The 26,286-nt window shown below is 42.7% G+C and overlaps 1 protein-coding gene across 1 annotated transcript in view; it reads left to right on the forward strand.

The window, feature by feature from the left end:
• LOC122919826 (protein crumbs homolog 2-like) overlaps window positions 1-23,194 on the forward strand; it is a 95,861-nt gene extending 72,667 nt beyond the window's left edge. Inside the window, exons 7-13 of the mRNA XM_044269017.1 lie at window positions 9,682-10,641; window positions 11,807-12,354; window positions 13,069-13,234; window positions 13,570-14,425; window positions 15,926-16,042; window positions 18,862-18,982; window positions 22,378-23,194. Of these exons, the coding sequence (XP_044124952.1) occupies window positions 9,682-10,641; window positions 11,807-12,354; window positions 13,069-13,234; window positions 13,570-14,425; window positions 15,926-16,042; window positions 18,862-18,982; window positions 22,378-22,605 (2,996 nt within the window). The 3' untranslated portion in view covers window positions 22,606-23,194. The remainder of the gene's footprint in view (window positions 1-9,681; window positions 10,642-11,806; window positions 12,355-13,068; window positions 13,235-13,569; window positions 14,426-15,925; window positions 16,043-18,861; window positions 18,983-22,377) is intronic.
• The last annotated feature ends 3,092 nt before the right edge of the window (window positions 23,195-26,286 follow it).

The following is a 26,286-nucleotide window of genomic DNA, read 5'->3' on the forward strand; positions in this document are numbered from 1 at the left end:
AAAAAAAAAATTGAAAATTTACTGTAAATTACGTGATTTGTAGACTTGCGCAGCTTGTGGATCCCAAAAGTATCCGCAAGATGAGGAATAAAATATAGATCTGGACTATGAGGTATGAAGTTTGAGATTTATGGATGATGGTAATACTTTAGACTGTGAATATTGTGCCTGTATGATACATGATCATACCCTAACCATAACCTAACCTGTAGATCATCCTGATCAGTTAGAGCTGTTATAAAATGACTGAATGCTGTATAGCGAGTGTAAGAAAGTGCGTTTTTCACAGATACAGCTAAACCAATCAGTACATAAGGTTACTACTAATTGGCGCGTAAATTGCTAGTCTAATTAGACAGTAATTACCGATTGTCTATTTTGACCATAGCTATACAGTAGCCGAATGCCTAGACAGAAGAAATCAGGAATGCACCAATTGCACTTTTTAACAATCACGTTTCTTAAGATCCCGTATATTTTTAAATCAGTTTGTATCTGGGCCAATTTGTTTAAACATTGTTTCTTTGGCTCCCGGAAGTACAAGCGATGTGATGTTCACATTACACTGCATTTTGATAAAAAGCATCTTTATTGAACTAATTGTGCATTTGAATATGGCAAGAACAGCTGTTGTGTTTGATGGGAGTTGTGGTAATGAATATATTTCTCTGGAGCCAGCGCCGCCTGGTACAGCCCGGGGCATTTTGTTTGTCTTAAGTAATGGACTGCTTGTGTCAGTTCTGGGAGGAATTTTCTGCATTCCTGTGTGCGTTCACTCCTGATGGACATGAAAAGGAAATGTAGGGGGAGGTAAAGCATGAGGTACAAGCTCTTGGAATGAAGGGTTAACTAGATGCCTGACTGTATGGCTCAGATTTTGTTAGGCTACTTTCCCACTTGCGTTGTTAATTCCATTGTTCTCTTTTATTTACTCGCTAACACGGTACAAATATAATTTTTCCTTTAAAGCTACTTTCACAGTTACGTTTTCTGGTATTGAGATCCGGCAGAGGATCTCAATACTGGAATTAAACAGGTCCGTTTTAATTTTGCACATCAGGATGCATCCGTTCTGTTAGGATGCGGTTGTGTGAAATAAAAACGGATCCGTCACTAAATACAACAAAAGTGAATGGGTGATGGATCTGGTTTTTAGGCTCCAGTATTTAAGCCCCGGAAAACCCTTTTAAAATTATTATTTTTTATTTCAATTTTATTAAGTCCCACTTGGGGACTTGAGGATACAGCAGTCCAATTGCTGGTACAATTTATGTCAGTGTATTGTACCTTAGTTTTACACTGACACTTGGCTCTATCAGACCCTGTCTTTGGCAAAGCCTGGTAGGTTTCTGTACATGGCCGATTCGGAGGCTTTTGGAAGGCTTAGTTTGAAAACATGTGACCCAAGTGAGTGTTGCGGCGGGGGTTTACATTGTGAGCACCATAGAGAACACGGACCGGTGTGATAACAATCTCTTGTGCCTCTTTCTATGGTCTACACACAGACAGCATATGTACCCATTGTGTGTATTCACACATCAGTGGTTTTCCATGGACCATGGATCCGTGGTGACAAATGGAAGCATGCCCACTTTTGTTTGTGATTAAAGATCCCTCATGCACATTATAGTCTATAGGTGCATGAAATCCACGGACACAACACAGAGGGCCTATGCTTTTATTCAGTGGTTTTCAAGGACCATTCATAAGAGGTGCTCTGGAAATTTATTTTCGGCCTAGCAGGGTGTGTGGAATACCCATGACACATGGAGGGCAAATATAACGGACACGGATCCTTCATGGACATCTTCAAGGATGAATCACTGACCATCTTGTCACAGATATCAACATGGACCTGTGAAAGAGGCTTTAAGGTACGGCCACAAATAGTTTTTGGAAAAGGTTTTGAGGCTGATCTGCCTACAGGATTTTTTGCCAAAAACAGAAGTGGATTTGAAAGGAACCGGAAATACAAATGAAGGATACTTTTCTATTCTGGTGGATCCATTCTGGCTTTGGCTGAAAATCCTGTAGACATATCTGTCTTAAAACCTCCTATGTGTGACCATACCCTTAGTGTTTTTATAAGAAAAGAGACATTAAGTGTTGGGGGACCTATTACAGAATGTTGCATTGGAGTTTAGAGGCTCCAGGTTATACCCCAGACCCAGATGTTTCCACTTGGAATTGTCAGTGCCCCCCGCCATGTGATACAACATAGTCGGCTGTATACATGCTTAGGATGACTTTGGTGCTAGGGCTTTTATAGAAGAAATAATATTGACTACACGTGTGTCTTAGGGTTAGGGCTGAAACGATTACTCAATTGAATCAAGTAATTCGACACAAAAAAATCCTCGATGCAAATTTTTGGCATCGAGGATTCGTTTGTGTCACGTGACCACAGAGCGGGAATGAAGCGCTTGCTATGAACCGCACTGTATGCTGACACATCGTCAGGGCATAGTGCGCGTACAGTAACCGAGCACTATGACCCAACACTGTCTGACGTCAAGATGACAGTGCAGCGCGCAGAGAAGAAGATGGAGGAGCTGTGTAGCGGCGCCCCTACAGGAAAGGTAAGTACTGGCGCTGGAGACATGGCTAGGAGGGGGAGATGGTGGCACTGATGGGGCAGTTGATGGCACTAGGGAGGAACCTGATGGCATGGGGAGCAGCTGATGGCACGGGGGGGGGGGGGGGGAGGGCGGATGAGCTTTTATAAAGAAAAATGTTCTTTTAATTAGTTTTTTGTTATTAGAGTATCGATTAATCGTTGAATTAATTGATAGAATACTCGATTACAAAAGTAGTCGATAGCTGCAGCCCTACTTAGGGCTTTTTATTCCTCCTGACTTTGAGGCTGCTTCTGATTTTCCCTGCACCCCCCTGTTATGATTGTATTCCAGCTAACTCAAAGTTTCATTAAAGTTGGATTAATTCTTTGTTTGAAAAGCGTTTCTGTAGAGAGGCAAACCGTGCCCCCTTGTCAGAGGCGCGTGCGCACCCGATGTCTCTATCCCCCACCTCGCCCCTGGGTACTCTGCACACATAACCTGCATTTTTCTGGTTTGTGAGGATCACGTCTATTGTTTTTCTGGCTCGCACATCAGTACATCCGTCACGTCACATGTATCAGATTATTAGGGTAATCTGCACAAGCGGAATCAGTGTGTGCCAGGCTGGGTGACAAACTATGAGAAGGAAAGAGAAGTAATTAGCTGATATGTTGACACACACAGTATGAAGGTGCATCTAAAACTTGGATCTGTTGGTTGTAGAAGCTTCTATGGACTTCTGAATTGAAATATGAGACTATACCATTTGACCACTTGATATGACAAGTGACCACTATGAGTATAAAAGGAACCTGCACTGTAAAAATGCAGTGCGGTCAGCAGGCAGCATGGTATAGAGCGGGAGGAGCTGATCGATACATACTTTTGTGGGAAATGTAAAAATTACAAGTTTTAGGCCTCTTGAACACGATCGTATGGGTTTTTCAGTATTTTGCAGTCCGCAAAAAAAACGGATCCGCAAAAAGTACGGATGACGTCCGTGTGCATTCCGTTTATTGTGGAACGGAACAGCTGGCCCCTGATAGAACAGTACTATCCTTGTCCATTATGCTGACAATAAGGGTCCATTCACACATCCGTGTGTGTTTTGCGGATCTGCAAAACACGGACAGTGGCAATAGAATAGACCTATTGCGGACAAGAATAGGGCATGTTCTATTTTTTTTCGGGATCGGAATTGCGGACCCGGACCCGCAATTTCCGGATCCGGGCCGCACAACGTGTGGCCCCATAGAAATAAATGGGTCCGCAATTCCGTTCTGCAAAATTGCGGATGTGTGAATGGAGCCTAATAGGACATGTTCTATTTTTGAACGGAAATGGAAGGCATACGGAGTACCTTCCGTTTTTTTTGCGTATCCATTGAAATGAATGGTTCCGTATACAGTCCGTAAAAAACAGAATGGAAACGGAAACGGTCCGCCTTACTGAATCTTTTACCAGAAAACTATATATCGATCTGCTCAGCTCCTCCTGCTCTATAACAGGCTGCCTGCAGATTACACTGCATTTTGTCATGACAGGTTCTTGTTAAAATGAGGCCTGAGCACAGCTCGTATATCCCATCGGGACATTGTATGTGTCTCCTGGGGTAAGAACCTCTTCTACAGAGGTCTTGATATCCCCTCTTTCACCAAGTAACTTGTCTTAGGCTACTTTCACACTAGTGTTTCTCTTTTCCGGTATTGAGATCCGTCATAGGGTATCAATACCGGGAAAAAAACGCTTCTGTTTTGTCACCATTCATTGTCAATGGGGACAAAACGTAACTGAACAGAACGGAATGCTCCAAAATGCATTCCGCTCCGTTTGCAGCACCTCAGGTACAGATAGTGGCCTCTCAGTAATACCTGTATACTTGCAATATTTGTTTGGTGCACTTGGGTCTTTCAAAGCAATGGTATAAGGACAGCTCCAGTAGGCAATGCTCTGTTCATGTCCTAGGATAGTGATGGTGAACCTCTTAGAGACTGAGTGCCCAAACTGCAACCCAAAACCCACTTATTTATCGCAAAGTGCCAACACGGCAATTTAACCTGAACACCAACATAGTGTATCTTCCATGTACTTTGTCATTTATCTATAATAACCTGCCTACACTCAGTGCGGTGCCTGTGCTGTTCATGCCCTGCGCTGATGAATGGCAGGAAAAGTCTAAGGCATACTGGTACGCCATAGACTTTCTCCAGGGTGCGGGTGCCCACAGAGAGGGCTCTGAGTGCCGCCTCTGGCACCCGGGCCATAGGTTCGTCATCACTGTCCTAGGAGATCTAAGGCTACATGGCGACATCGGTCACGGCCAGGATTGTAGCGAGATAGAATCAGTGGGGGAGGTAAAAACTGCTCCATAAAGCTGTTGGGTGCTTAAATCATGGCAGCTAGTGTTGGATTTTTTTGCAGATCCCATTCATTTCTATGGGATCTCCTCAACGCTACAATCCTGGCAGCGACCAGAGAGAGAGAGAGAGAGACGACTAAAAAGAAGGGAAGGCTGGGTGCAAGCTCAAAGGGATAAAGCTTACCCAATATTAACAAGTGTAAAATAGAGCAGCACTCCAAAAAATAAGTTAAAAAATGAAGTAGTTTATTCACCCAATGGTGTAGGGACGTTTCGGCTCTATCCCAGGGATAGAGCCGAAATGTCGCTACACCATTGGGTGAATAAACTAATTAATTTTTTAACTTATTTTTTGGAGTGCTACTCTATGTGTATGTATATATATGTATATGTATGTGTATATATATATGTATATATATATATATACAGACGTGGACAAAATTGTTGGTACCCTTTGGTCAATGAAAGAAAAAGTCACAATGGTCACAGAAATAACTTTAATCTGACAAAAGTAATAATAAATTAAAATTCTATAAATGTTAACCAATGAAAGTCAGACATTGTTTTTCAACCATGCTTCAACAGAATTATGTAAAAAAATAAACTCATGAAACAGGCATGGACAAAAATGATGGTACCCCTAGAAAACACAGAACATAATGTGACCAAAGGGACATGTTAATTCAAGGTGTGTCCACTAATTAGCATCACAGGTGTCTACAACCTTGTAATCAGCCATTGGGCCTATATATATGGCTCCAGGTAATCACTGTGTTGTTTGGTGATATGGTGTGTACCACACTCGACATGGACCAGAGGAAGCAAAGGAAAGAGCTGTCTCAAGAGATCAGAAAGAAAATTATAGACAAGCATGTTAAAGGTAAAGGCTATAAGACCATCTCCAAGCAACTAGATGTTCCTGTGAGTACAGTTGCACATATTATTCATAAGTTTAAGATCCATGGGACTGTAGCCAACCTCCCTGGACGTGGCCGCAGGAGGAAAATTGATGACAAATCTAAGAGACGGATAATCCGAATGGTAACAAAAGAGCCTAGAAAGACTTCTAAAGAGATTCAAGGTGAACTTCATGCTCAAGGAACATCAGTGTCAGATCGCACCATCCGTCGTTGTTTGAGCCAAAGTGGACTACATGGGAGACGACCAAGGAGGACACCATTGTTGAAAACGAATCATAAAAAAGCAAGACTGGAATATGCCAAACTACATGTTGACAAGCCACAAAGCTTCTGGGAGAATGTCCTGTGGACAGATGAGACAAAAATCGAAGTTTTTGCCAAGGCACATCAGCTGTATGTTCACAGACGAAAAAATGAAGCATATCAAGAAAAGAACACTGTCCCTACTGTGAAACATGGAGGAGGCTCTGTTATGTTCTGGGGCTGCTTTGCTGCGTCTGGCACAGGGTGTCTTGAATCTGTGCAGGGTACAATGAAATCTCAAGACTATCAAGGAATTCTAGAGAGAAATGTACTAGCCAGTGTCAGAAAGCTTGGTCTCAGTCGCAGGTCATGGGTCTTGCAACAGGACAATGACCCAAAACACACCGCTAAAAACACCCAAGAATGGCTAAGAGGAAAAAATTGGACTATTCTAAAGTGGCCTTCTATGAGCCCTGACCTCAATCCTATTGAGCATCTTTGGAAGGAGCTGAAACATGCAGTCTGGAAAAGGCACCCTTCAAACCGGACACAACTGGAGCAGTTTGCTCATGAGGAGTGGGCCAAAATACCTGCTGAGAGGTGCAGATGTCTCATTGACAGTTACAGGAAGCGTTTGATTGCAGTGATTGCCTCAAAAGGTTGCGCAACAAAATATTAAGTTAGGGGTACCATCATTTTTGTCCATGCCTGTTTCATGAGTTTATTTTTTTACATAATTCTGTTGAAGCATGGTTGAAAAACAATGTCTGACTTTCATTGGTTAACATTTATAGAATTTTAATTTATTATTACTTTTGTCAGATTAAAGTTATTTCTGTGACCATTGTGACTTTTTCTTTCATTGACCAAAGGGTACCAACAATTTTGTCCACGTCTGTATATATATGTATATGTATATATATATATGTATATATATATATACACTCTGTAGTGTACATTTTTAACTGTATCCATCAGTTTAGAAAACCCCAGCAGACTTCACTTTCCTATACAGTAAAAACGAGAAAATATTGGTATTCCGAAAGGACAGACACTCTTTTAGCATAGGGGGGAGGCCTATTGATACATTTGACATATGTTTTGGGAGCTTTGCTGGTACGTCCAACGAATATGTTGACAAATCAAAGTGTGAACAGAGCCTAAGGAAGGTGGCATGCCTTACTTTATCACAGGTGATAAGAGTGTAAAACCCTGCATCATGTTCTGGACCTCCCTTGTGTACCGGTTGATGGCATCTCCTGGTGTAGCGGCAGTAGTCACCCATAGACTCCTGAAGCCACAGGGTGCCATGTGACTACTTAAACACTTAGTAACTAAGGAACAATGTGAAAAGATTAGAAATGGTTATTTTTTACTTCATCAGCTCTAGGACATGGACCAATTAGGCTGATTATATCGGGGATGGGGGTCTGACCAACAGCGGCTTATTAAAGGATAATTCCAATCCTTTGCCTTTAGTTTGCCTTAAATCCCAATGAACTAGGACAGCCATGGAATAGAGGAATAAGGCCTCTTTCACACGACCGTATGGGTTTTTAAGTGTTTTCCAGTCTATTTTTCACAGATCCGTTGTTCCGTTTTTTGTTTCCGTTGTGTTTCTGTTTCTGTTCCATTTTTCCGTATGGCATATACAGTATACAGTAATTACATAGAAAAAATTGGCCTGGGCATAACATTTTCAATAGATGGTTCCGCAAAAACGTAACGGATCCGGAAAACATATGGATGCATTTCCATATGTGTTCCGTTTCTTTTGCGGACCCATTGAATTGAATGGAGCCACGAAACGTGATTTGCGGGCAATAATAGGACATGTTCTATCTTTCAACGGAACGGAAACTGAATGCATACGGAGTACGTTTTTTTTCAGAACCATTACAATGAATTGTTCCGCAAAAAACATTGCGTAAACGGAAAAAAATAACGGTCGTGTGAAAGAGGCCTAATAGATATGATGAGAGTGCTCTTCCCAGCTGCATAGTCCATTGAAAATAGAAGATGGCCGAAGAGCTGGAAGGAGAAGACGTGTGAGGATCAGGGCTGGTTTTGTCGATTCCCTCACATGCTCATCATTAGGGTCTACAACAAGATATTACTCCGGAGAGGAACTGCCCGACAGATAGAGGACGGGCATAAAATGGTAGCACTGCCATGTGCTGGTGTTTACAGGGGACTACAGTTCTACAAATGTGTGCAATACTAGTTTTGTATGATACATTTTTAGAAATACACAAACATCAAAAACTGCCATCTGCCATCTGTTGGTGATGCTACTGTGTGCACTAGTCACTATTGTGTGCCTTCTGTATATGTGATCTGTGCTCTGGGTATATACATAAAAGGTCAACTGTATGAGTCTAGTACAGTACATTCATTTCCATGTAGCAGTCTATATGAGCCACTTGAATGAATTAAAATCTATAATCTCGGCTGATGGCATTTTATCCCCTCCCTACAAGGATATATTCACGGGCGTCACGTTTGTTGCGGACATTTCTGTGATTTCGCATTCCGCCATATAGGGCTTGTGGTATTCCATGTATTTGCTGCAGAAATGTTCCCTTTCATGCAACAGACTTAGGCCTCATGCACATGACAGTTGCTTTTCTCGGTCCGCAAAATGGGGTTCTGTTGTTCCGTGATCCGTGTCCGTTTTTGTTTCCGTGTGTCTTCCTTTATTTTTGGAGGATCTCTAGACATGAAGGAAAGTAAAAAAAAGTCTAAGTCATGTTTTCCATGCAAATGATAGGAAAAAAACGGACACGGATAACAATCTTGTGTGCCTCCGCGTTTTTCACGGTCCCATTGACTTTAATGGGTCCGCGAACCGTTTTCCGTGAAAAAAAATAGGACAGGTTATATTTTTTTGACGGACTAGAACCACGGATCACGGACGCGGATGACAAACTGCATTAGCTGAGTTTTCAACGGACCCATTGAAAGTCAATGGGTCCCGAGAAAATCACAAAAAATGGAACAACGGACACGGAATGAAACAACTGTTGTGTGCATGAGGCCTTACATTGCAGAAATTTCTGCAATATTATGACACCGAGTCCCCATCCCCAGTGTGTCTCTTCCTCTACTGCAGTGACCCGCTGGGAGGAGAAGAGTGGTAGTTGTGGCACTGATAGGAGTAGTAGTTGATTTACAGAGGCTGTTCTCACTCCAATGCTCCCTGGAGTTATGCAGTAAATGGACGGAGGGCAGATGCAAGGGCCAGCGGATGATGGTGCATCAGTGACTAGGCCCATTGGTTACAATAAGTAAAGTTGATGATGGGAGTAGTATTAGTACAAATAACAGCAATAGGCACAGTTCCAAAGTATATCACAGTGTGGTCTATTTCTATTCCCGATAGCTGTGTAAAGGCAGCAACAATGACGAGCCTTGTCAGTATCAGGAATTCTCTGGTTATTTTCACCCAATGCAGCAAAGCTATAAGCCAGCTTTGTATATGGTGGTTAGATGCCCGCTGAGAGACGTCTCTGAGATGCCCCTCTCTATGGCATGCCAAGGGGGCTTTTGTTTTCCATGCTTACAGTCCCTAGGATTGATTCCCTTTGTTTGTATCTTATAGGTGTGCTATGCACTATAAACATTGATGACTGTGAAAGCAACCCATGCGAGAATGGAGCAACCTGCAAAGATGGAGTTGCAGACTATACCTGTGAATGTCCAGCAACCACACTAGATGGAATCAGTTGGGGAGGTAAAAACTGCTCCGTAAAGCTGCTGGGATGCTTAAATCATAGCTGCCAAAATGATGCTGTGTGCGCCCCCATCTATATGGAGGAGATGGCGATCCATGAGCATCTCTGCATCTGCCAACCAGGCTTTTATGGGCTGGATTGTTCCACTCCCACCACATTTTCCTTCTCATCAACTGGGTACTTTGTCTATGAACTTGAGGTATCCAACAGAAGTAAGAGAAGTGCTGAAGAAGACTCAACCCACATAGCAGTACGGTTTAGAACCACTTTGCCAGATATGGTTCTCCTGTATTGGGGAAATGAGAGAAGCTATCTAATACTTGAACTTTATAATGGATTCTTGCAGGTTATATTTAACTATAATGACACTCTTTCAGTCCTAGTAATAGATAATTATAAAGTAGATGACGGCCGTTGGTATCAAGCAAGTGTTAGCCTGAATTCATACCTCAATCTAACTCTATACCATCAAGGTTGCAGTGATGGCTTATGTTACAGCAGAAAACCTTTAAACACTGCGTATGATCCTCCGCTTCAGGAGACATTCAAAAAAGTATACATAGGAGGACTTGCACAGGACTCCCTACTGAACAATACAAGGAGCAAGCAGAACTTCACCGGATGTTTAGAAGATCTTACAATTGACTACGCCATCCTGATACCAGAGAATATTGGAGATGACCAGTCCTATAATCTCATACTGGGATGTAATAAAACAGACTGGTGCCACAACAATCCTTGTCACCATCAATCACCGTGCATTGACCAGTGGATCAATTATAAGTGTGACTGTGTCAGACCATACACTGGTCCAACTTGCTTGGAAGGTATGTGCTTAAGTTACTGATTTAATTTTTTTTCTTCTTTCAGGCACATTTTGCAATTTGTTGTGTATATTTAGTTATCTCTGCTCATCAGATAAAATTGTGACTCCTTCATGCTTTTTTTTTTAAAACCCTCCAAAACAAATTGTTGTTGTTGAGGTGTGTGCGGGGACGTACACAGATATCATAGGACCTAATAGCAAAACAGTGTGGGCCACCCAGTGAGAATTCTGTCAGAATGACATATTATTATTTTAATAACGAGAATTTTTTTGATTAAAAATGTATCACACTCCACCTCACCCACTTCTATGTCATAAAAAAGTGGAACAGGTGCTTTATAAATACAGCACTCATTCTGAACACCATATTTCTCAGCTTATTTCCACGGTTTCCCTTCATACATTATAAAACTAGGAGCTCAGTGCATGGGCAGCTACCATTAAACTCAGTGTAAGCTGTAAACATCTCTGCCCTGAGCTCCCCCTAGTGATGGCTGAAAGAAAATGCCATTGTTTTATATCAGGGACAGGAGGAGTTAAATGCGGGGTCCCTTAGCATTCATGGGGTCTGCCTCTAAGGTGAGTACACTATTGGGTCTGTGGATGGAGAACGTTCTCAGAAAGTCCACTTCCCAATGTGAAAACCCTGCATTTTCTTGCAGCCACTACTAGGGGGAACTCAATGGAAACAGATTGTTACAAATTACGGTTGATTCAGACGAATGTGATCGGCCCAGGAGACACGGGCCATGTATTGGCCACATCTACTGGACCAACCACACTCCCCTGACCTGACTGTATCATAGAATTTATGATAGTCGGTTAATATCTGATCGTTGATCTAATGTACTGTGCTCACTGTGAGAACACTACATTAGATTCGGAATCAAATATGAACCGGTGCCGATGATTGGCTGCAGCGGTCACGTGTTTTTGATACGATTTCACAGCTGCCAACACAGAGCCCTGCCAGGAGAACTGGAGCAGCGATGTGGGATCTGTCAGGTAAGTAATCATCTATTACAGGTCGATCCTGATGCGTCAGGTTTCCTCTTGAAACCACACCGGCCCTGTAACCCACTCCACCACCTGTGTTTTGTTCTTATCGCTTCAGTCCAGCTGTCTATTTCTGGTGGATTCACCTTCATTCCTCTCTTTTTCTACAGAGTACACATCTGGGACATTCTTCTGGGAAGATATACCTAGTCTTGCCAACTTCACAATCGCCCAACATGTTGGAGACTCTTTCACTATATCTGCTTTCATTAGGACATTCAAACGTGATGGCCTGGTCCTACAGATGAGTAATGGTACTGTGGATTACTTGTCAATCTACCTGAAATCTGGACAAATCAATATCAAATTTTTGTCAGAAACACTTTCTTTCAAAGAATATGTCAGCAATGGCAAGAAGAATATGATCACTATATCAGTAATGGAGGGGCTTGTCAAACTAAACGGTGTCAAATTCGAGGAAGAGTTTGAGCAGCTGCCAACATTATCAGTTTCAGCAGAAGACACTGTACTCATCGGAGGAATGCCACCGGGTAGAGACGTTGAGCAGTGGGGTGGATATTTTAAAGGATGCCTTCAAGATGTTCGAATCAATGATCGTCGTTTGGAGTTTTTCTCGTTTGATGACAAAGATGATCAAGTCTACCCAGTTTCCATCACCAATGTCACAAAGAATTGTGTGTCTGATGACGTGTGTCAGGTGAGCATAAAACACGAGAAATAACATGTTCCTGCAATATTTATTCGATTGTATTATGTATATGGCACACACATTTTATACGGTGGTTTTGTCACTTTAGTATCATACTGAAGTCTCATACATTAGTCATTTCTCTGCTTCAAGGGGTTTAATGACAGTAATAAAATAATGCCAATAAAAATATAAATTGTAAAGATATTGATGTGACGGGTTAATTAAGAAAAATATAGTTTATAATTATAATTTGCGCATTTCTATGTGCATTGATGGCGAGATATAAAATATAAAAATATATTTTATCAAGGATAATTGAGCACATTTACACTGGGCAATAATTAGAAGGCTTCTTTATATTGTTTAGATCTTACCAATTATCACTTTGCATAAATCAGTAGAATAAAGAACCTTTATAATAAATCTTATTAGGCGGATAGTGGTTTCCTCCCCTTTCCCTGTCTATAGAATCAGGGTAAATGGAAAGCCCCCTGTTTGAAGTGAATGGATGAGGGGGTGCGGCTGCAGTATAGCTGCCCCAATGTATGTGTGAGGCAGCATGGAGAAAATGTGCATCTACAAAAACCAAAAGAAAAAGGGTAAAGACCTAAATTCCACAAGTTAGACTCAACGTTTCTCCTCTACAGCTGAATATGGAGTGTTTTCTTTTCTCTTGTAATGATAGAACAAATGAATAGATCTTCATCTTCGTTTTCCTAGTCCAGCCCATGCAAGAATAATGCCACCTGCACCGTGACCTGGAACGACTTCACCTGTGAGTGCTCAGCCAAATTCACTGGACCAACGTGTGAAGAGCAGGTGTGGTGTCAGTGGAATCCTTGTCCATCAGAGGCCACCTGCAAAGATTTTCCTGGAGGGTATACATGTATGGATAGATTTTTATTTTATAATTTTTTTTTTACCTATTCAGTTAGGCTTCATTCACATGTCCGTTTTAAGATACGGCAGGCTGTTCCAGCCTAGAGCAGCCTGCCATATATAACAGGATCCTCTACTTCACCATTAACCATTGACTGCAACGAGGTCTGACGGTGATCCAGCTGATTTCGGCTGGACAAAAACCGTTGTATGCAACCTTATTTTGTCCAGCTGGCATTTGCGGCAGATCTCCAAAACTGAAATGTGAACTTTTGCTTGCTTCACTAATTCCGTTTTCTCCTTTAATAGTTTGAGATGATTTGATGTCTGTCTTATTTTTAGGTCTGGTCAACGCCACTTTCAAAGAAGAAAGCTCAGTGATCTTTACATCCAACATTTCATCAGGACCACAACTTGAATTCATTTCGATAGACTTCAAGACTCGAGACACAGATGCTATTTTGCTTGAAGCCACCAAAGATCTGGACTATATTTCTATCATCGTTCAGAACGGTCAATTGCTCATCACTTTACAGAGTGGAAACAGCGTGGACGGAATCCATTTCAATACAAGGATGATGGTTTCTGATGCCTTATGGCACAGAGTTGAGGTGATGAAATCTTTTATAGATGTGGTCCCTCGATGGACAATAAGCTTAGACAATGAGCAGAGTACAACACTACACGGCAATGCTGCCAGCTTGAGTTTCTTAGTAGAGGACACTGCAATTATACTGGCTAAGAATTACACTGGATGCCTTGGACAAGTTTCCATCAGAGGCCTATATCTGCCATTTGCTGATCAATTATTTCCTCAACATTTTGTGAAGAAAGAACAAGTGTCACTGGAGCTTGGATGTAAAGGGGCAGATGTGTGCGGTGATGCTCCCTGTCAGCATGGTGGAAAATGTCAAGATTTGTTCGATTCATTCAGCTGTACGTGTGAATCGGGATGGGAGGGAGTTCACTGTGAGCTCAATATTGATGACTGTAAGTCTAGCCCCTGTGTTCATGGTTCGTGCTACGACCTGGAGAATGACTTTCGGTGCAACTGTTCTTCAGGCTACACCGGCAAAAACTGTGAAATTAACGTGGATGACTGTGAGCAGCATCGTTGTTTAAATGGAGGCTTCTGCTTAGACGGTGTGAATAGCTACAAATGTGTATGCCCAGCCACCTTTGCCGGGGTTTACTGCGAGTAAGTGTCAGTAAAGACCTTTTAATGTGAAGTAATAAAAAAAAGTTTTCAAAAATTAACAACAAAAAAAATAACTGTGTAACTGTCCAAAAAAAAAAATCACATACCACTGTTTTCCTTGAGCTTTTCTCTTCGTTACGGCTATTTTGAAACCTGCAATATGAGAATCTTCTCCCCCGCCAGTTTTCTGAGGCCAAAACTGCCTTCCCTCACTTCACATACACCAGGGACCAGCAACCTTCGGCACTCCAGCTGCTGTGAAATTACAACTTCCATCATGCACACTTATACCACTGTTCTTGTAACTCCCATAGAAGTGAAAGGAGGATTCTGGGAGTTGTAGTTTCAGAATGGCTGGAGTGCCAGAGGTTGCTGATCCCTGACGTACACACTTGCTTTAGCCATCAGCTTCCTGCCAGCCAATCAGATTGGATTACAGACAGACACGCCTCCTTATTCTAAAGCCTAATGCAGGCATGCAGTGTGAAGGACCGCCCCTCTGTCTTCTGCTTATACTAAAGGGAAGACAGACAAGCCCTAGCAACGGTATTTTAAGGGACAGGAGACATTAATGAAAGCTGTTATTATAATGTAATTACAGATCATTTGGGAATCATTGACAAACTAACTCAGGTATACATGCCTAGCTCTAGTAAACAAGCAAATAAAATAAATATGACAGTTATCCTTTAAGCAGTAAACAATTTAATGGTGGCTTAGGCTACTTTCACACTAGTGTTAGTATTTTCCGGTATTGAGATTCGTCATAGGGTCTCAATACCGGAAAAAAAACACTTCCATTTTGTCCCCTTTCATTGTCAATGGAGACAAAACTGAACAGAACGGAATGCTCCAAAATGCATTCCATTCCGTTCTCATACCAGAGAGCAAACCGCAGCATGCTGCGGTTTGCTTTCCGTCCTGAGATGCGAAGCAAGACGGATCGATCATGACCCACAATGCAAGTCAATGGGGATGGATCAGTTTTCTCTGACACAATACAAAACGGATCCGTCCCCCATTGACTTTCAATGGAGTTCATGACGGATCCATCTTTACAATGTTAAAGATAATACAACCGGATCCGTTCATAACGGATGCAGACGGTTGCATCATCAGTAATGGTAGCATTTTTTGCTGAACCCTGCCGGATCCAGCAAAAACGCTGGTGTGAAAGTAGCCTTACACAATTTTTTCTTAACGGAAGGTTACTAAGAAAACCCTACTTGCCAAATGTTTTATTCTAAAGAGGAACTCCATTGTGGAAAGTTTTCATGTCTCGTACAATAATATGACTTGCTTCACATTACTTTTCTTCATGCCTTTCCTATGGGACCTTACTATACATTCATGTTACAGCTCATATTTGTGACCGGTGAAGGCAATGGATTCTCTCTCAGAATAGGAGAATGCATGCCACACTAAAAGAAGCTTTGAATTATTTATAGGTTGTGAAAATACTTGATTATTATAATATCATCTCACTTTCTCTATTGACAGATGGCCGTTCCCTCCTGAGCGTTGTGGAATAAATGTAACCTGCCTGAATGGCGGTAAATGCAATAATGGAATCTGGGGCGCAAACTGTACTTGCCGGCCGGGCTTTACAGGAAAAAGGTAAGAACTCATGTGAAATTAAACATCATAGCAGCCGTCAGTCACCATTTTTACTGGGTGTGCGCTGTTTACATAAAAATGAGTATACTTTTTATTCTTATAAGTGACTTTTGGAGAACTTGGCCACATCTGTCAGACTGAGGGAATGAACTAAGATTGCTGGCAGCTAGAGCATGGCAACATGTACTGGGTCACCTATGGTCCTATATCCTCAAGTAGGCACGTCTAATGAACTGCTTCACTCACAAAGCCAGATACAGTTGCAAGAAAAAGTATGTGAACCCTTTGGAATGATATGGATTTCTGCACAAATTGGTCATAAAATGTGATCTGATCTTCATCTAAGTCACAACAATAGACAATCACAGTCTGCTTAAACTAATAACACACAAAGAATTAAATGTTACCATGTTTTTATTGAACACACCATGTACATCTTCACAGTGCAGGTGGAAAAAGTATATAAACCCTTGGATTTAATAACTGGTTGAACCTCCTTTGGCAGCAATAACTTCAACCAAACGTTACCTGTAGTTGCAGACTAGACGTGCACAACGGTCAGGAGTAATTCTTGACCATTCTTCTTTACAGAACTGTTTCAGTTCAGCAATATTCTTGGGATGTCTGGTGTGAATCGCTTTCTTGAGGTCCTGCCACAGCATCTCAATCGGGTTGAGGTCAGGACTCTGACTGGGCCACTCCAGAAAGTGTATTTTCTTCTGTTTAAGCCATTCTGTTGTTGATTTACTTCTATGCTTTGGGTTGTTGTCCTGTTGCAACACCCATCTTCTGTTGAGCTTCAGCTGGTGGACAGATGGCCTTAAGTTCTCCTGCAAAATGTCTTGATAAACTTGGGAATTCATTTTTCCTTCGATGATAGCAATCCGTCCAGGCCCTGACGCAGCAAAGCAGCCCCAAACCATGATGCCCTCACCACCATACTTCACAGTTGGGATGAGGCATTGATGTTGGTGTGCTCTGCCTCTTTTCCTCCACACATAGTGTTGTGTGTTTCTTCCAAACAACTCAACTTTGGTTCTATCTGTACACAGAATATTTTGCCAGTACTGCTTTGGAACATCCAGGTGCTCTTGTGCATACTGTAAACGTGCAGCAATGTATTTTTTGGACAGCAGTGGCTTCCTCTTCCTCTGTGCATGAAATCCATTCTTGTTTAGTGTTTTACATATCGTAGATTCGCTAACAGGGATGTTAGCATATGCCAGAGACTTTTGTAAGTCTTTAGCTGACACTCTAGGATTCTTCTTCACCTCATTGAGCAGTCTGCTCTGTGCTCTTGCAGTCATCTTTACAGGACGGCCACTCCTAGGGAGAGTAGCAGCAGTGCTGAACTTTCTCCATTTATAGACAATTTGTCTTTCCGTGGACTGATGAACAGCAAGGCTTTTGGAGATACTTTTATAACCCTTTCCAGCTTTATGCAAGTCAACAATTCTTAATTGTAGGTCTTCTGAGAGCTCTTTTGTGCGAGGCATCATTCACATCAGGCAATGCTTCTTGTGAAAAGCAAACCCAGAACTGGTGTGTGTTTTTTATAGGGCAGGGCAGCTGTAACCAACGCCTCCAATCTCATCTCATTGATTGGACTCCAGTTGGCTGATATCTCACTCCAATTAGCTCTTGAAGATGTCATCAGTCTAGGGGTTCACATACTTTTTCCACCTGCACTGTCAATGTTTACATGATGTGTTCAATAAAAACATGGTAACATTTAATTCTTTGTGTGTTATTAGTTTAAGCAGACTGTGATTATCTATTGTTGTGACTTAGATGAAGATCAGATCACATTTTATGACCAATTTGTGCAGAAATCCATATAATTCCAAAGGGTTCACATACTTTTTCTTGCAACTGTATGCACAGCATTGTCTAATGGAGCCCTTGGCTTGCACCTTTGTTCACATAAAGATTGTTTCCTGTATCAGAAATTTGTAATATGTATTCCTTCTCCTAATAGTTCTATGCCCCTTTGTGTATCTCCATTCAAGTCGTATACCCATGGCCTCACTACCAATCCACATTGTACGGAACTGTAATACTGCGCCCATAAACCGCTATGGATCCATACTTTACCTCTGTGTGCATGAAACCTAGGGGCTAGTTCACAGAGTTTTTCCTGGCACAGATTCCATGCCAAGAAGCGCGCACTGGTCGCGTGGTTTTAAATGGGAGGCCATGCTGCCATTCAATCAGCCACAGTTTATCTTCTACGACAGTGCCAAAAAAAGTACATGTCATTTCTTGACATAGTGTCGATTCACTGGGGCTAAATGGTGAGCGGGTCCACCTGCATTCAAACTGAAAAGCCAAAGCAGGAACGAGAGTGGATTCTGCTGTGGAATGCAAAAGCCACGGTGTGAATTTGCTCTAAAGCCTCACAAAAAACATGTCCTATTCATGTCCGTTTTGCGGACAATAATAGGCATGTCTACAATGGGCAAAGACTGCGGCTTGGATGCGGACCCGAACAACGGTCGTGTGCATGAGGCCCAAGACTGATCCATTAGGAGGATACTGTAAAAGAAGTCCTCACATTCCCATGGATCAATTTAGTCAATTACTCATCTACTTTAAGGGTAGGCCATCAATATCTGATTGGTGGGAGTCAGCCGTCACCTTCGCGCACCCCCTGGAACTACAGCTCCCAGCATGCAAACTTGCTCGGCTGTTCTCAGAACTTCCACAGAAGTGAAGTGCATATGGGGAGTTGTAGTTTCAGCTGGAGTGCTTGAGGTTGCTGATCCCTGCACTAGATGTTTGTCTTAATGATCTTCTCTGTAATATTTCTGGTTGTGTAGATGTGACATCAACATCAATGACTGTGAGCCCAACCCGTGTCTCAACGGCGGGACATGCCAGGACTCGGTCAACAACTACAAGTGTCTCTGCAATGCCAGCTTCAGCGGGGTCCGCTGTGAGGTAGGTGACTATGGATCTCAGATGATGATGACTATATGGACCTGTCTTGTGTCACTAAGCTTTCCAAAGCAATGTCTTGTGACTTCACTCCAGACGTGTGAGCTCCACCTGCCAGGATCGCGTGCTAGCCAGAGTTCCTTCATTGCTGTTGCTTTTGTCGGGAATCTGCATGTTGGTTAACAATCTGTTTGCATGGTCTGTGTGATCACGTTATGTTATTCTGTGTCACCTGAAATTGTGCCACCTTCATTAACACTGGGAATTGCTAATCACTCGCTCTATACTTCTGCCAGGAAACCTCAGCTCATCTGTTACTATGACTGTATTTGCCACACTGGGTTGTAAAATTGCATGCTTGTACTGATTCCACATTATTTCTACTTGTAATTAAAGGGGTTATCTGGGACTTAAAATTGATGACCCTTCGCAGTCAGTATTATTCCTGGGGGGTTTGACTCTTGGCTCTTCCATTAATTAGCTGACGGTGCCACGGCATTCAAGTGGGCTCTGTGTCCCCTTCGTGGTTTTCAAGGCACAACTAGTTTAGTAGCAGCTGTGCCTAGAATTCCAGTTCAGTCCCAGTCACCTGTAATACCAGTTACTATGAAAAGTGCCAGTTAAACGATGATGTGGATGTGGCACTTGCTGACTGGCAGGGTGCCACTAGTTGGCCTCCCACCAGATAGGTTATTGATTGACTATACCAGGGATGGGCAAACTGCGGCTCTCCAGCTGTTGTAAAACTACAAATCCCATCATGCCCTGCTGTAGGCTGATAGCTGTAGGCAGACTGGGCATACTGGGAGTTGTAGTTTTACAACAGCTGGAGAGCCGCAGTTTGCCCATCCCTGGCCTATACTAAAGACAATTTTAAAGTCCTAGATAACCCCTTTAAGACTCCTGATGTGTATCTGATTGGTGTCCACACTTTGTGTATAACCTGCATGTCTATGTATGTGCTTCTCAAGTATTCTCCAAATCTAGCTAATCAATGATAGTGTTTGTCACTGATTATCATGTATTTTGTAATATTTTAGGATTTGGGCTGTGCTACATGTGGTTTTGTACATTAGCTAGCTTTCTGACACCAAAAGCCAACTTCTGGGACCCCCAAGCAAAACCTGTACTTAATGGGGTATTTCTATCTGAGACAATGGGGGTATATCGCTAGGATATATCCCCATTGTCTGAAAGGGGCGGGTCCAACCAATGGGACCCGCACCTATATCAAGAACAGTGGGGGCCAAAGTGGTGGCTGGAGGAGCCTGGGTCTGGCCACCATCAAGCGCTCTCCCCATAGAAGCAAATGGGAGCCCACTGAGCATGCGTGGTCACCGCTCCCATTCACTTCTATGGGCCCGATGAAAATAGCTGAGACAGCGCTCAACTATTTTCGGCGTACATGAAATGAAAGGAGGGCAGTGCGCCCTCCACCACTTTCAGGGCTTCATTCTCGGCGTAGATGTGCCGAAAATATTTCCGTCTGGCTCATAAAAGTGAATGGGAGGGGGGGCTGTCCATGCGCGGTGCAATAGCATTCACTTTTATGGGGATAACGCTCGGGGGTGGCCGGAACAGGAGTCCTCCAGCCACCACTTTCCCTGCTTGATATAGGTGCGGGTCCTAGCGATATGCCCCCATTGTCTGAGATGGGAAAAACACTTTAATCCCACAACCCACCTGCCAATGACTTTATACCGTATGTCACACTTGTGTACAGCCAAAACCGTAGCTGCTGTGTGGCCAAGTACCATGCAGCCATGCAGGCTGCAGCAGGGTATTAATTGACTAGAAATAAATAGTTGTGGTCTGTGGTATAAGCAATCAAACAATTGCATGTTCAAGTCCTTTATGGGGACCACGAGTTTTAAAAGTAAACAAGTATTAAAATTTCAAATCACCGGCTTTATGAATTTTACATATACAGTGCCTTGAAAAAGTATTCATCCACCTTGAACTTTTCCACCTTTTTTCATGTTACGCCCACAAACTTAGGGAGAGTTCACATCACCGTTATTTTTCTGTTCTTCTGATCCATCAGAAAAATAAAGAAAAAAACAGATCCTATGCATCAGATGAACAGTTAGCATCTGTTTGGGCCATTAAAGGAAATGTGTCACCAAAAATTGTAGCTGTGAGTTAAAACCAGATAGCAACACATATCCCCTTTTCTTGCAAACTTTTCTATTCTATTTCCTGAACATGGTTATGCGTGCGGCCATCTTGCCTGAGCTGCTCTTAAGGGCATTTAGAAAATTGCTTTACGGCAGCCCCATGGTCCATAGACACAATAGTCTCGGGGGGACCTCAGTGACTTCTATAGGAGAGTCTTCTACGCATGCTCTGTGACCTGTGCAGAGGACATTGCACAAGGGAGGAATAGATAAGATATGACAATCACCTACTGTGAATGATGGATCCTGTCTTATCTATACACAGAGGTGATATTATTACAGGCAGGATTAGAATGATATATAACTGCAGAAAAGTGATCTGTACAGACCAAGAAGTGGCGTATATTATTAGGCTTCGTGATCCGTGCAAAAACTGCAGGAGTTTATGGTTTGTAAGTTTAAATCTAGATATTGACTTAGAAAATAACATAAAAAATTATTTAAAAATATGTTGCTTTAAATGGAGTCTGTCACCTAATCTGAGGCTTTTAGACCGCTCAGATCAGGTTATAGATTCCTGTGCCCACATTACAATGTTACTTTATTTGTGCTGTCTCTTGCCGAGATCTTCAAAAAAAAGACTTTTGAAACTTATGTTAATGAGGTTCGGCAAGTGCCCAGGGGCAACGTTACTGCAGCAAGTGCCCAGACCCCTCAGCGATGTGCCCAGAAAACCACACCTATTTCACCCCTCTGGCTCGCCCTCCTTTCCTATTATTACCTCCTCCTCTACTTCACAAATCTTGCGCCTGCGCCGCTTCACACTTGGCGGTCACCTGCGCACTGCTGTGCCCATATGGGCAGAGGAACAGGGAGTTGGACTACGTATGCGCCGGTCCGTAGCTCGAAATCCAGCGGGTGGAAGTAACCAGCCACAGCAGAGGACTGCAGTGAAGCCAAAGAAGGGGTGGGCCGGCGCAGCAGCGGCTTTCCTCTAGCAGGCCCTCATCAATCCAGTATGTATTTATCACCTATTCTGTGGACAGGTGGTAGATCTATTAATTGTGTTATCCCACAAAGAGCATTCAACTAAGTTCAGCAGATGATTGTACCAACACATTGAGGGGTTATGTTCTATAACTTTATTATATTATGTTTTTACTATATATACAATATATACTATATTATGTTTTTACTTGTTATGACCATTTAAGTATGCAGCATATCCTGTACCTTTCAGGTAGGGCTCCTGTGATATAATATGATGTTCATTTCTTGCAGAAAAGCAGTGCAGCCTGGGCTTTCCCCTTCCCTCTCCTCGGAGTTGCAGTCCCTGTGTCTTGTGGGGTTTTGCTTCTAGTTATTATTGTGGGCATTTTCATGGTGCTGACAGCAAGGAAGAGGAGACAATCGGAAGGCACATACAGTCCCAGCCAACAGGAGGTGGCCGGAGCCCGGCTAGAAATGGATAGTGTTCTGAAAGTGCCCCCTGAAGAGCGATTGATATGAAGCGGGACAATGGACATCTGCCCGATCTGAATGTGGGTAATTTTGTAAAGTGGACAATACGTCATATGGACAGTCCCAACACTGGAGATATTTTTGGTTCCGCTTTATATTTGGCAGCTAGTCTTACTACTGGCCATTTAACCATTGAGACAAAGCCACAATATATAGAAGCTAAGACAAACCTGTGACTGATATTGTGTACAGACGTGGTAAATATCCACAGCCCTGTTCTTCAATCGGTGAGACATCTGTAATACTATCCAGAGGGCGATGTTTTGGATGTGCCTTTTTGATTATTTTTATTTTTTTTATACATTACATGGAGTCTTTAGGGTATTCCTACTTGTGCCTTTGGACTGCATAGTTTTGCTGTAGTATAACCAAACCAAGCACATTCTCATTTCTCCTGTCTTATTTTCAGTACCTTCCATACACTAGTGTGAAAAGTGCCAGGGGTATCGGCCACGGCACAAGAGCAATATCTGTCTGCAATGAAGGTTATGACAATTCCATTATGAGCTACTGCCTTATTATATCACTTAGTAATAAAGTCCCAGCGAGCGCTTGTTATCTTCAATTCATCTGCTTTTTATTTCATAAATACATAAAAAATGGACATGTTTTGGCCCTTCCAGCCTTCATCAGCTTGCATTGGTATACAAATTCACAAACTTAAATCACAAATTGCCCCGCCACGTGTGATGATGTCAGACGCCCAAGAAGGGGGGCGGTAATTTTACGCATGTCAATCAGTACTCAAATGACATCACATTGTATATCTGCAACACGCCAGACCTGCAGGGTATAGCGAAGTGAGGTCACGGTTATGGGCAATCGAGGGTTACTCACTGTATTGGAGAACCCTGGGCAGGCATGTGGCAGTGAAGGAGAGGTAGACACGGTTCCTCTGGGGCACACTCTGCATGTAGGGACCAGGCCTGATGGTGGATGAGGTGCCCTGGATGTTACGGGTATTTTGAGTGCCTGGAGCAAGGTCCCTTTAAGGTTCATGACGCCAGTGCCTTTGACGGTGGCACACCGGTTGGTAGTTGGAATAATTGAGGTACACGGGTAGTATAGTGAACCAAACGTTGCTTTACTAAACAGTCCAACTTTGTACAGCAGGTGATAACAGTCCTTTAAATCACAGCATCACAAGTAGGCTTTCTCCACAAAATGGCAGGTATTAATTATGCAAGATACGCAGAGGGTAAATCCACAATGCACTCAGAAGCAGGTTGTACCTTTCCTCAGAAATGGCGTACACTGTTCTTTCTAGAACTCCTGTCTGGCTTTCTATCCCAAGGCCCGGATGCCTAAAGGGTGGCTTAAATCCTTGGTCAATATCTCTCTTCCTCTGGTATTAATTAAATCCTTGCTTTACTTTGTAATGCATCTGCCCATCAGGGTTACTTATCTTTCCCTGGGATTTCCTTACTTGTTTGGTGGATGACTGTGGGTTTCTCCCAGGAGGTTCTGTCCTGCTACTGGGGTGACTTCAGAGCTAACTAAGGCTCTCTTGGCTTCAGGCAGGCTAGGTCTCCTCACTAGCCTCCTGGTCATAGCTAGCAGCCAGGGCTATCCAGCTGCATGTCAGGAGCAGGCTTTCTAACCTCTGTCTTCTCAGACTCCTGACTCTGCACACACTAACTCTCCCTGTCTAGGCCTGGACATTTATACTAGGGGCTCCCTATCTCCCTCTAGTGTCTGGGATGTCCAACTACACCCAACTAGGCCTGCTATTGCATCATACAGGGGTACATTGCATATAAAAACACATTAGAACATACATTAACTGCACAATTAAATATACAATTTCTGTCCCTTGTGAGTAGGAGTAACGTGCACACCAATTGACCCTTGTGTAGTGCCCACCCCTACCTAGTGGGACACTACATATCAAATGTTACACATAAAAACAAAACGTGGACATACCAATTTAAACATTAATAAGGATACCGCTCAATTGCAGCTAGTCATCTTTGATTTTCTGTCTGGAAAACAAGAAACGATTGACATAAATCATACTGCAACATGATATTATACCAAGTGCACGATTTCATACTCCCTATTCAGTCCTCTGGGCTGCAGCCACCCGCGTCGGGGCAATTTGTGATTTAAGTTTGCAAATTTGTATACCAATGCAAGCTGATAAAGGCTGGACGGGCCAAAACGGGTCCATTTTTTATGTATTTTTGAAATAAAAAGCAGATGAATTGAAGATAACAAGTGCTCGCTGGGACTTCATTTATTACACAGTGTATTTTTTTCCTTCCCGTGCCGACGCGCATCGGATCCAGGTGTCGACTCTCTCCTTGAGGGTTCTGAATCTCCTTAAAGGGACCAGCCCTGTATGGAGACTTATTAGCAGTTCTCCATGAGAAAATAACAGGCAAAGAAGTATCTCCCAGAGAAAAAGAACCATCTTGCTAGTGCCACCTTTGAAAGTGGATCCCTATGCGTCAAAGTCCAACTTTTTAACAAGCCTTGGGACCTGACAGGGGAAATTAGCCAAGCCAAGATGGATTTTTGTCAGAATGTAAAGTTCCTACAAAACAAATATAATCTAGTCTCTGGTTTGGGAGAATAAGAAGTCAACTATTTGTCTCATTCACAAAGAAATCCGAAATTTTCGAATGCTCTAGGTCAGGCATCCTCAAACTACGGCCCCCCAGATGTTGCAAAACTACAACTCCCAGCATGCCTGAACAGCCTACAGGTATCAGCCTAAAGCAGGGCATTGTGGGAGTTGTAGTTTTACAACAGCTGGAGGGCCGCAGTTTGAGGATGCCTGCTCTAGGTCTTAAATAAGTCAAACATCTTATTTTACCTATGAAACAATCATAAATGTATTACTTATGATTGGCTTCAGAATGTCTCCCCCAGAAACATCACCATTCTTCTTTACTGACTGTATTTAGCACGGCAGCACAATCCTATTCAAAGGAGTTATCCCACAGTGAATGTAAAAAAATGACATCACATATTACAAGATATTCTTTAAAAACAAAAAAAAACTAGAACTGGCCCTGTACCTCATATGGATCCAAAGATCTCACCATTCGTTACTCCACCAGACTTAAGGTGGCGGCTCGGGGAGGGTGGGCTGGCATCTTCTTTCTGCTGCAGATCTCTCCTTATGACAGCTCAGGGGTGTGTCCATTCTGCTGCAGCTCTCTCCCTGTAAGGGCTCTTTCACATGAGCGGATCCTGTGCGGGTAATTCGCTGTATGAAAGAGTGCCAAGCCCGGACAGCAGAGACACGGAGCATTAACATAATTAATAATGCTCTTTGCCTCTCTGTGATCTTTTTACTACAAAATCACGGTGACAACTTTATCTCACTGTGATTTTGTAGTAAAAAGATCACAGAGAGACACGGAGCATTATCACTCATGTTAATGCTCCGAGTCTCTGCTGTCCGGAGCGAGGCTTGGCTGTCCAGCGGATTCCACGCACGGCATCCACTCGTGTGAAAGTGCCCTAACTGTCATAGCATGTCATGTGTGACCACTTCAGCAATGATACTAAGAGATAAAAAACAAGAATAAACAGCAGGTGGCGCTATACATACAAATTTAATAGAATAGCTCAGTGGCTATGCAATTTTTTTTTTTATTACATGTAGTTACAAAAGTATTCAGATCCAGGTGCTGGTTGAAAAATGTAGAATATTTTTTG

This window comes from Bufo gargarizans, chromosome 9, assembly GCF_014858855.1.
Source record: "Bufo gargarizans isolate SCDJY-AF-19 chromosome 9, ASM1485885v1, whole genome shotgun sequence".
NCBI classification, from domain to species: Eukaryota; Metazoa; Chordata; class Amphibia; order Anura; family Bufonidae; genus Bufo; species Bufo gargarizans.